Source organism: Cupressus sempervirens, chromosome 4, assembly GCF_028749045.1.
Source record: "Cupressus sempervirens isolate cs-2001-9-10 chromosome 4, ASM2874904v1, whole genome shotgun sequence".
Taxonomy (NCBI): Eukaryota; Viridiplantae; Streptophyta; class Pinopsida; order Cupressales; family Cupressaceae; genus Cupressus; species Cupressus sempervirens.
This window is the reverse complement of record NC_143121.1, coordinates 475540451-475553567: the sequence shown is the minus strand read 5'-3', so window position 1 is coordinate 475553567 and position 13117 is coordinate 475540451. Positions and strand designations below refer to the sequence as shown.

Genomic DNA, 13117 nt, shown 5'->3' with positions numbered 1-13117 from the left:
ACCTTTATTATTATTATTATTATTATTATTATTATATATTATTGCAAACATTATTGAAACTACTCATATCTAAATATAAAAGTGAATGCATGTGAAACATATACCAAATAATCAAGAAGAATGTCTCGCTGTTCAAATTGTCTAGAATTTCTTCTATTGTGCATAATTAAAAAACAGACATATTCAAATCTACGCTGTTGACCAATCAAGCCATGGTTTTCTTAAAACAAGTTTGATGTTTATCTCTTCTAGTCACAACGAATATCCTACATGTAGAAATCTTGCAAATGCATGTTTGCTAACAGGTTTACACTTCATTTCATAAATTCAGAACATTATTATTTACAGATATATCAAATAAGATCAAAATTTCATAAAAGCCTTCATTCAGATAAACTTGCAATATGAATGAATCCCTTAAAGATGCTTCATTTTTATTCTAAAACAATTTCAATACATGCTTCAGTACTTATTTTCAGTACTTCAATTTCGAACTAATCTCTATGTGAAGAAGGGTTTAAAAATTGTGCAATATAAGATTATTTAAAGCAGTCAGTTTTGTCTATATGAATCCCACTAATTATTAATATTGGAAATCAAAAGGGAAAAAAATGGTAAGCACCAACAGGCATTTATAAAACAGTTCTAAATTTACCAATGGCAATACAAAGATAATTTTATATCTACGAAGTTATATCCCTGTAAACTCACAAGCTGAAAGGTTGAATTTTCAAGGCACTCAGATTACTGAAGGATGGTGATTTTTTATTGCTATTTGTAAGCTCCTGGAGTGTTGACCAACCTTTCCGTTTCCTCTTCTTTGAACTTGAAAGATTGCCTGAAGTTGGTGTAATGGTAGTGCTCCTGGGGGAAGGACTAGATATCAACATAGAACTCGTGACATTTCTTCTGTCTCCCTCCTTGAAAAAATTCTTCTCTATGGAAGTTGTTTGGATTGCATTAAGAGCTGTTTGATCTCTTCTTTTTTTCAAGTAACCTTCTGGGGTGCCAGGTTTTACATTTTTGTGTGAACAAAAATTGCAAGTATACACAACAGCATTAGCTAATTTGGAAAATGAACGTGGCTTATGTCTTGCTTTATGAGGATACTTCCAAACACGGACGCAACAATTTAGTCCAGGCTGAAGAATTGTCTCACACCTGTAAACAAAATATGTTGAATTAGTAATTTTACTTATCGTCTAAAAGGCTTGTACCCAATTAGTACCATAAGTGGCAAAATTTTAATCCTACTTCATATAGCTACAGACAGTCGCCAATTTTAGTAACCTCGTGCTTCGTTTAGAAAAAACAGGAATGCGCAATGAAATCCAGAAGAAAAAAAATTTATAGTTCAATTGTAGATAGGCCATGATATATTAAAACTTAAGACCCTAATTAACGAGCTCTCCTTGTTAATAACTATAAAATGATTAACTTCTTGAGAGATTTTGATCCCAACATGCCAAACATTTTTAACCTCCATTACCCTCTCTCTCAAGTTATCCTATTGTTGAATCATGTTGCTATTGCTGACTAAATTACAGTGCCTCCATGAAGCAAAGTATCCTTCCCAGTGTTCATTGCATTTAAGAAATCCTAGTTCCAATTTAGGTACAATAGAAATAATACTGCGTCATTGTTTCTAGAAATTATACTTTCTCATTGTTTCCAGAGGTTTGAGTCTAGTATCACATGGCAAGACTCAAGGATCTGCTACCATCACTATACCAATAATCTAACATGAGTATATATCGCTATTGCTGACCAGATTTCAGTGCCTTCATGCAGCAGACTATTCGTCCAGGTGGTCATTATATTTTAAAAATCCTCAATCCAATTTAACTAAAATGTGATAGATAATAATATTATAATATGTGTCGATATTATAATATGTGTCAATATTTTCCAAAGGTCTGAATGCAGTCAAGACTCGGATATATTACTATCACTATACCAAGATTATAATTTAAATTTTTTTAAATGTCTAACATAAAAGAAGACATGATGGTTCATCCTACTTAACTAGCAGCAGCAAAGACAATTTTAGGGATCATAGAAACTAAATAAGGGCTTCATGCATTAAACCATGTTCATGTTAAGATCGCCTCCAATGCATTGAGCATTAATTATTATTTAATACTCTCAACAAAAAATTCAGGGAAGCAGCGGGAGTGGCCATTTGATTGGTTATTGGCAAAGAGCCTGTCAAATGTGTTCATATTGAAGTTGTATAGTTGCTTATTTTTATGGTTCAGGCCCCAGGGGTTATTTTTATTGTCTATACATGTTAGTATAAAGTTATGTTTCTTCCTGATCCGAAAGGCCCAATATTTGCAAGGGATTTGCATAAAATCAAAAGATCAATCAGTTCAGAATGGTAACAATACAGTCATCTTCACGGAGAATTATTCACTTGCATTTGTAGTTGCACCTTCTAAATCATGTTTACTTATGCTGTTCCTCTCAACATTGCTATCATCAAATCTGTTACTGCAAGAAATATAAGACAATCTATGCAATTCCAATAACATTATTTTCAACTGAATTTTTCAGAATTCTGCATCCCCAAGTCAAGCATGTCAAAACCAGCTCTACCAAACAGCCCTCAGTTTTCCATCTAAATATCCCCATACAGATTAATTTTGATGCAGCCATTAAACAAGAATGATATTTTGCATCTCTTTATAGATGTTTAATGATTTCTTCTTTATAAAGACAAAAGTAATGTATCAAAGTGTATAAAAAATAACATAATCCAAATCTGAACATTGATGGCAATGATGTTTGTATATTATTTTGACTCTTGAGTATCTCAGTATTAGAAAACTGATTTTAGCTTGCATGTTCAAAAAATTGTAATGTCCCCAAATTAATAGCATACCTGACTTTAGCCCAAAGTAACAATTCCCCAACATTATTTGTCACAGAGAACAAATTTTGTTGGGAATTCTCTCAAAGGAACCCTGGAGGAATTCAGGCGACTTTTGAACGACTTTGGATTCTAGCATAGGAACCCGGACAGAATTTCAGAGAATTTGGTCAAAATACACCTTTTGGTTACTTTTTCAAAAAGTTTTTAATGCCAGATTAGACTCAAGCACATGACTGGACTCAAATTACTTTCATATTTAATTTGAATTAAATGCTACTTGAGAAGAGTCATGATGTATAAAAGCGCCATGCATCTATTAAAGAATGTATGTTGTGCATAAAGGCTAACGTGTATAGAAAACTATGAATTCAACAAAATTTAAAGAGATCTTTACTGTGGTTAAATCTGGATCCAAAGCCTGCTTTCTTGGCTTCATCCAGTCTGATCCAAATTTGCTGCCTTTGAATCATTTGAATATGACATTTAATGTGTGAAGCTTACAATATGACACAATCACAATATTGGCCTTAACAGGCCTATAGCATTACTTTTTGTGATTCTAATTTGCAACAGCAGAATGATGATGATTCGCTTGATGGTTTTTCATGATATTTGATCACGGTGGCTGATTATTAATGTTGACATTATTGTTTTTGAACTGAACCATTGATATGGTAGTGTGTTTTGCTATTTTCTTTTAAATTAGCATACTGGTGTACGAACTTATTTGCTGCATATATATATATATGCTTGTACAGACGAACCCAACCAAAAAACATTGAATGAATTTCGATCCCAAATCTTGAACCCGAATCTGTACTGGCAACTTAGTTTACAAATAGTATTCTCTGATTAGATCATATAATAGCTATTTAACCAATGTAACCTGATGGAGCCCAAATTTCCAAACTTCTGTGCCTCCATGTGAGCTAAGTAATGATGTGGACAGAAGAACCTAAAGCATTTGAAATTGAAAGAATTGACATGTTTTTCCAGTTTGATCCATATTCACTATAATATCCTTAAACAGATTAACATGAAGACCTCATGTGCTATTTGTGGTCACTGTTATGGTGATAACCATTCATAAACAAATTTATGCAAAATTAATAGTGATAAAGGATTTTGACAGAACCATGCAAGCATTTCCAACAAGGGTAGCACCAAGGAAGTTTATACTCAATAATGCTCAGATGTCAAACATGAATTACTCTATTTGATTCAATGAAACTATTTAGAGTAATTTTGCCTTGAAAATGAAAATGGTTGTAGTTAAGTCTCATACAACAACTATGGTACAGAATTAAAAGCCGAGACAAATTCCTATGATCGAATTCTTTAAGGAGATCCTCTTAGAGTTGATATAAATAAATAGAGTGATAAAAGAGAGTTGGGACTTTTGCCGTTGATGCCTGGTCTTCTGCGATTGCCATGAGCATATATCTTGCAACAGTTAGGATTCCTATGTTGAGATGTACAACAATGCAAATGCTATCAAAATGACTGTGAGGACAGTTCAATAATATGGAATACGAGTTGGCCCCAGTCAAAGCATTTGTGTATCTGTCCGCTAACAGTACCTGAGTCGGCATATGAGACAACGGTGCTAAAGTACCATTGAGAATCTTCATATAGAAAGAAAATCAGACATGAAGTTTTTAATTCATAAGCAACTATTATTGTACAAGCACAGACTGATTTATAAAGATGATACATACTGAGTCAAAGAAATTACATAAAGGCAAAGATTCTTCCCGCAACTAGGAAGATTGGATCAAGTCAACACATGGAAACAATTTGTGAATATGCCACGCAAGATAAAGGTTTTTCAGAATCCAATAATCTGAAGGGCAATATGAGGTGCTTACATGGTTTTAGCGTTCATTCGATCTCAGACCACTGCATAAGGAACCTGACAACATTGAAGTCAAAGTTCAGAAGACTGAGTTCATCATAATCGAGCCCAAGTTCATTTTAAGAGTCTCAGCGAGTGTTTAATGTGGATGGATTTGCCGGATGTGAAAGATTAAACAGGAAGTGTGTCTGTGAAGGTATGGTCGAAGGAGCAAACAAATATTCATAGGACTCATAACCAACACATAGGAATGATTTAGAGCATTTACGCCATCACTAGTTACATGGATGTAGATGCATGTAGGTCAATAAATTGACGACTGAGCGTGAACCGGAATTCATACAAGCTCATGCACCTTTCAATCCGGAATCACGAGAAATTCGTTTCATTCGATTCAATTGTAGTTTTAATTTTTTAATCCATATCTACCATTGCTTTGGTTCTATTGCAGGGATACACGCAAAAGAATGATGGAGTCGAGCATTTGAATGGATGAGACTCCATCATGTCTCCCAGAAATTGAATTGTGCTTATTTGAAGAGAAGCTACAATGGCAATCCTATAATGTGAGGAGATTGCCGGTTATGTTTTCTTCAAGTTTCCATATAACTGGAAAATCGAAACATTAAAGCATACAGGCATTAAACATCTATGTTAGTAGTTGAGCATCACCGTGGAAGCAGACGGAGCATAGGCGAGAAGAAAAGTAGCCTGTGTGAACTTGGAACGAAGAGACTCAAGGATATTCATATATTTATACATTTGAACAGACTATTTAAGGTTTAATCTGAATCACCATTGAAGAATAAAGAGGCATTAAATCATTTAGGTGTCACTTATTTTAACAAAATCATAAATAGTTCATATCAGATATTTGTTATGAAGAGGTCTGGTGCTTGAAAAAGCAACCGATATCCTTCAACTTTTATAAATATAGATGTAAAAATCAAACAAAAGGGACAACACATATCCATATACAAATTTTTATATACCTAAGTCTTATGCACTTTGATATATTATATTTCTTTATTGGAAAAGATTGAATGATTGAGCAAAGCTTGTGGACTATGGATTATTGAATAAATATATTTATGCAATTCTGGAATCAAAATGCATTGGATGGATCATCCGTAAGGAGTGTCTCCAATACAAATTTATTTCTGACACAATCTATAAGCGTATTTATTTTATTTTATTTGCATGAAGCTTTAGAGTTAAATTATTATATAGTTTCGTCCTTTATAATTATTATTTTTAATTTTATAAATAATTTATATGATAGATAAGTGGACAGGGTCAATTATAGCATTTTAAAATTGAACATCATAGATATTGAGAAATATTTTATTGTTTCCGAATCTATGTTTGGTTTGTCTCCGAACCACAAAGTTAAAATACATTCTAGACTATTTTAAAATTGTGTCCATATATTTGATTTGTCGCATCTTGATTATTAAATTGTTTATAATTAATGTGCGTAAAATTTTATAAAGTTGTATATTTTAAACTTATAATATTGACTCTGATTGCCCATTTAATTAAGCACTGGTCTTTATATTACTCTTGATTCATAATCCACATGCTGGCAACTATTTCATTTCTTTTCATTGAGGAATTAATATATTCATTTGTTGTGTTCATTCTTTATTTGAAACATTATCACATTTATTTATTAATTCATAATTTTCAAGTTTAAAGTTATTCTAATTCTTGTCGTTAGAAAAGCTTTCATTATATTTACGTTCTAATCAATCTGCTATAAGCATCCTGGGCTCAAGTGTTTTGTTCAGGATTAGGTACACCCACCTTGGTTTTGCAGAGCCAGAAGCGCAGGGGATTTGGATCGCATCGATCAATCCCATCAAGTTGGCCTTAACCAATTGGATATCCCAGCATCGAGCAAGCAAGGCTCGTAGGATTCCATTCTGCGGTTTGGGAAACCAACATAATCCCAGTACTAGGGTACGTCAAGAAGGCGGGATGAGTTTTCGGGATGGGGAGAAAATGGGCCTCATTTTCGGAACGACGAGGCGATGGCCAAGGCACAGCGGGGGACGGCAGCAAGAGGAGGATGGGGCAAGGAGGGGTGTTGTTATAGTATATATATAGAACTTGAAATGCTTGTTGGGAAGTGATGTTGCAGTAGAATATATGAATTTAAGATATTTGAACATAGCAAAATTGCAACATGAACTAGAACCATTGAACATTCAACATAGTAACATATTACATATACCCAATAGTAACATTCAAAAATCAAAATTCAAATACAAATTCAAGTACCCGTCCTAGCGGCAACCTAGTTGCAAAATAGCGGAGGTGGGGGTGCTTGGGTACACAAATACCTAGTGCGGGGACATCTTGGTGACGGGTACTTCAAGGTTTGGGAGGGGGGTGCGAGTCCCTGTGTTACACTGTATTTAACTTTTTTGAAGTAAATAAGCAATTTAGAGAACATTACATACTTCAATATATAGCTTCATTTCCAATTATCAACCATAGTAGGGATTGGAGTGGAAAGCATAATAGGGTGCGCAAAACATTCGCCACAACTAAGATTGAGAGCATGGTATAACACCACTTGGCCCACAAGTGCCATGCATGCTTGCCTATCCTGTAATGCTCCCGATTTACCAAAAGTCAATTACATCTGAAGGTGAAGATCTGGAAGGAAGATTTTCAATTGCTCAAGTGGCCAATTGTGTATGTTGTACGGCGGAGGATGTGTAGGATTGACTGTACATAGTGCAGGAGGCAAAGATTGTTCCATCGGCGTACGGTAGGTGTGAAGTTAGTTCGTACGATGTTCACTAGTTGGCCATATGGTAGCCAAGACTGGTCGTGGGGTGTGCGCCAAGTGAACAGAATCAATGGGAGAATAAGTGTCGGGTCCAGTATGGTGATATTGATATGTCGTATGGTGAGGATAGAGATGGCGGAAGGGGCGTTCGATGCTGACAAAAGGAGACGTTCGGTCTGGAGTTGTCACACCACGAGTTCACCAACACTTGACTAAGTGCACAGTTATATATATATATATATATATATGCAATCACAATGATTCCACCAATAATAACAATTTATCAGACACGAAGAATGTTTGCAAGAGATCTGCCAAAATGGAACAATAATTTCTATAGATGATGCTTGAACTTTCCAAATCCAAGTGAAGTAATACAGGATCGGAATAGGATGAGGATTGAATCCCACCAAAACCGGATTAGCCAAATAGGGAAGATCCACTTCCGAAATGGCGAACAATACAGAACTCCAACAGGAATTCGCAGTACAATAATAATAAATTCAAATCACATGACAACTACTACCTACATGTTGTGCTTAAATACCTTTCGGAGGAACTCCAAAGGGTTTACAAAGATCACCGACATCAACGCCTAAGGAAATAATTAAAATAAAAATGGGTCCGAGATATACTAAATCAATCGGCCCATAAACAATGCTTTGATTATTTATTTATTTTATGATGGGAACATTACATATCCAACATGGGGTGGGCTACATAGATGTCTCTACCCTCCCAATATGTCTCCTTACTAACTCATACATGATTACTTATATTATTTATTTTCACTTGCAACAACCAACAATCATAGCGATTGGAGAGGTACGCCTGATAGGGGGGGCAGAGCATTCGTCGCAACTAAGCTCAAGCGCATGATATAACACCCCTTGGCCCATAAGTGGCAGGAACTCTTGTCCATACTATATGTTCTTTATTTTCGCTTGCAACAACCAACAATCATAGCAATTGGAGAGGTACCCATGATGGGGGGGCAGAGCATTCGTCGCAACTAAGCTCAAGCTCATGATATAACACCCCTTGGCCCATAAGTGGCAGGAACTCTTGTCCACACTATATGGGGCAGGCTACTTAGATGGGGAACCCACCTCTGCCCTTCCAATCATGTTTTCTTACTACACCCTGCATCATTGTTTGTAGGAAAATAAATCAATTAAATAAATAATTAAAGAATCTAGATAGATTAATAATTACATTGATTTTTTTCTGGATTCAATTGTGTAAAGACTTTTTACCATCAACTATATCGAAATACAGAAGAGGTTGTATTAAATAATATCATCCTGTGGCATACAAAACTTGCTAGAGCACAAAACTGCCATTCTTTTTTTCTGAATGCAGATCACATTCATTAAAATCTGATTTTCTTCCATTTCTTTTATGCCCCCTCATATTGGGAAGGATCACAGCCCGTATGGAACATCCACTGCCTGTTCACAATTACCTGCTGTCTCTTCAATAACTCCTACTATCTTTTCAATAACTCCCACTGCCTTTTCAATAACATCTGGTACCTCTTAATAAATAATACTTATGGAAGTGCCAATCGAGGTGAAATTACTCCCCTTAATCTGGTTGGACCTCATTATATAATTCTGGCCAATATTTATAACTTATTTTGGGTCAGCTTTGCACTTATTAATCCCCTAGATTTTGATATTTAAGCTGTGATGATTATATATTATTATGTTTCAGTCCTTTGATCATGATGCAATTACTCTTAATCACCCCCTTAATAGTTACAACTATATATTATTATTTATAAGAGTAGCTATAATATGTTCTGAGTTCAGGGCCATGACAGAAATACTTCAAATTCACAGAAAATCTACAAGATTTTAAAAACTATAAGTATCAAAGTTTTGCACAATTCAATTTGGCACTGGCCTGTATAGGGTATTGAATCTTGATCCTCGTTCCAACATTTGTGCTATTACTGACCATTATAATGGTATCATTCCTGTGACATCCATGCACACGTTTCTTCAACTCCATGCTTAACAATATGTGGTCTTTTGAGTTTCCTTGTGTTTCCCTCTGGGGTTTTGTTTGGTGACTTTTAGCATTTGGGTTTTGTTTGTTAAAAGATTTCATGTGCAGGAGAATCAAGACTACAAATTTTCACTGAGCCTTCTGCTTTCTTTTAGATATTTCTGGCTATCATTTTTTAAATATCAATTTTTGATGTCAAAAGCATGTTAACTGGAATTTGATGCAAGAAGATCAGCTGATTTAGTTTGGCCATTTGTTTCAATGGTGCCAAACTTCTCCAAAAATAGCTCTTGATGACCCCTCGACTGTTAGTTCCCTATCTCTATTCCAGATGTGAATTTAGAGGTGCTAATGTGTTGGTGTATTTCCTTAGTGTATCTCTATGTTCAGGATGTAAATCTATCTTGTTTTTACATCACTTGCCAAAACAAAGCATTCAACCAAAACAACTACCAAAAACCAAACTGTCAAATATCAAACTTCCAAGACAACCATATTTAAAAACTTAAAACTAGCAACAATACTTGTAGCCCAAACTTGACATCTTAATAAGATTTGGGAAATAAGATAAGAAGCTAAAATCATTGTTTAAATTTATCAAAGTCTAAAGATTAAATGTTTTTTTTTTGTCATTATTATTGTACTATTTGCTTGGTCTCACTAATCTATTCCAAGTTGAAAATATTGATCATCTTTTATCATTGGTAAATATCTTGGCTTTTGAGTCTTTCTCTACTCTTCTATTGGTGTATTTCACTTTTTGTCTGTTTGCTTGGGCTCACAAGTCTAATTCAAGTAAACCTTTGTCTTTATCATTTTGGAGATCTAATTTACCTTTGATCGATTTTAGCTTACAAATATCTTTTATCTAAATCAAAGTACGCAATCCAATTCAAGATATCACATTTTCAGATGACAACCACATGATCACAACATAAGAAAAACAAGGAAGCAATTCAGAAGAAACTCAAGAATGGAACTCTTCAGCCAACTCCTTTAGAACACTCTCAAAACATTCAGACTTCACATTTTGAACAATCAACTTCTTTAAGTTCATCCTTTTAAAGGAGATGAGCAACAAAAACCAGCATTGGATGACATTAGAGAATTTAAACAAGACCCTTAGGGTATGATAAACGCTTCAAACAGTCCTTACTTTAAGTTTAAGTCCTAAATAGTATTTTGTATTGTTAGCCGAAAGGGGTTCCAAGTTACCTTACAATTTCTATACCTCCACTATTATAGAAAAACCTACACCTATCTGTGCTAAGAGATTTCCACAATCCATCAAATAGATAAAACAATTTCTGGCTTTGATTGTGTATAAATTTGTGCATCAACATTTCAAATCACACTGTGTGATACATCATCAGAATGTGAAGAGCTTAAAGAATAATCCTGATGATGGATCATATAGTGTGATTCGAAATGGTGATGCAAAAACTTACACACAATCAAAGCCAGAAAATTGTTATCTCAACCTACACCTAATCCATCTCATCCCATTACATCTTCTATCCTCACATCCACAAGCATGACCCTTCCACAAAATCCCCCTCAAGTAAGCCATGCAGCATCCTCTCTTCCATCTTTATCCACGCCACAACAAACATCACCCCACATCATCTCCACTCACCAACCAAACCAAACCAATGGCCTCTCATGGCTCTACCTATCAACAAACACAACCAATGCCATCCCATGCATACATATGTAGTGCCTACCCCTAGTTTACTTTTCATGTTATATTGTCAAATTCTTTTAGGCTAGCTCTATGGTTGTCTTATGATTATTGGTACTTGGTTACCTGATTTGATTTGGATATTATTTCATACTTAGTTGATGTATTTGATGAGCTACTTGTTACTCAATTATTTCATGTGTTCACGATTACTCTTTTGATGATGATACATGTATGTTCATATAGTGATTTTCAGTTATCTCATGATGATAAATAGATGGATGATTTTATACAATTTCTATGGTTACTTACCCCATACTTGCATATGTATGGTGTACTTGTATGTTCTACTTTATGTTTGACGTTTTTGATGTGGTTGAGGGAGGGAGTCATAGTCACCTGCTAGTCAGGATCTACAAGATGCACCACTTCAAGCCATTGTCTATTTAGTTTAGAATTGTATGTACCTGTACATGCTCGGATTTTATACAGATTGCACGTACTAGGCATCGAATTTCTTGAATTGTCAGGATGAGCATGCCCTATAGCAGTATCTCAATGCTAAAGAGGGGAGATAGTTCTTGAGTCCAATCCTAACCCTAAGCCAATTGTCCTATAAAGTAGGACAAGTTTCTAACTTATCTACCTTGCCGAATTTGTCAAGTGACATGAATTCGAGATTTTGACCCCTGAGTTTGATTTAGTACTCTATCATTATTATGGATTTTCTTGTTTAGATTTGTGGGTTTGTTGTGATTTTCAGTTATAATTAAATCAGATTACAAGAATATTAAATGATTTAAAATAATGAAAATTTTGTAAAGAAAAATCAAATTTTAATTATATTTAATTAATTGAGAAATTAATTAAATAGAAGTATTAAATTTAAAAGTTCTAATTTTGGTGTAATTATATTTATTTAATTTAATAATAATTTATTTAGGGGTTTCATTTTAATAATGAACTCTAAATATTATAATTAGTTGAATTAATAAATATATTATTAAAGACGTCTTGTGATTTAATAAAAGAGAGAAAATAAATTTAATAAAGTTTATTTTAGTTAAAATGCTAAAAGTTTGCACATGAAATTAAAATAGAATAAAATAATAAAGAAAAGAGTTCGCGTGATTGTAAAACCGAAACCCCAAAGAGAGAAAGCTCTTTATTAAGAAATTAGAGCTCATTTCTCCACACACAAGATTGGAGGAGCAAATTTCAAGAAAGAGGGTTTTCAAGAAGACGGACATTTCTTGCGAGCTCTAAACATTCGTCTCGTTAGTATCAAATTGAGGTCGGATCTTGTTGAGATTTGAACAGTAGTTTCTTTTTTGAAATTTCTCTGTTTTCTCTGTGTTTGTATGGATTTGTTTTCAAAATTTAATTCGGGTTGAAACCCTTGATTGAGAGAAGTTGAATTTCTTTATTGAATTGTCTGTGAAAGAGATCAATCGAAAATTCTTATTGGAAATCGGATTGTTTTAGAAAACTAAAATCAGGTTGGGGGTTTTGAAAACAATACCAGAAATTAAATTTACAAATTTGATAGTTTTGTATTTGTTTTCTTGTTAGATCTATACTGGAAAGTTTGTAAAAAATATATATTAATAAAAATTACCATAGTAAATTATTACTGTGATAATTTTTATAACAAAAACAAAATTTGAAAATCATTTTTTTGGACGATTTGGAGGAGTGTTAAAAATGAAGAGGGGCCATGACCTCCCCCCCCACGGCTGCAATGGCAGCGAGCATTGCCTAGGCAATGCAGCGGACGTTTAATTATAAGGTTGTTGTAATTATATTTTATAAAATTAAAATTGTGTTAATAGACATATTTCAGAACTATGTTTAAGGGAAAAAATTCCCAATTAAAATTTATGGGTGTTATTT

At 34.1% G+C, this 13117-nt stretch overlaps 1 protein-coding gene across 1 annotated transcript in view; it reads right to left on the bottom strand.

Moving 5' to 3' along the window:
- Positions 1-409: 409 nt before the first annotated feature.
- The window catches only part of LOC149562023 (RNase P Rpr2/Rpp21 subunit domain protein), a 37500-nt gene continuing 24792 nt past the window's right edge, over positions 410-13117 (bottom strand). Inside the window, exon 2 of the mRNA XM_089825561.1 lies at positions 410-1161. Coding sequence (XP_089681687.1) covers positions 708-1161 — 454 coding nt within the window. The 3' untranslated portion in view covers positions 410-707. The remainder of the gene's footprint in view (positions 1162-13117) is intronic.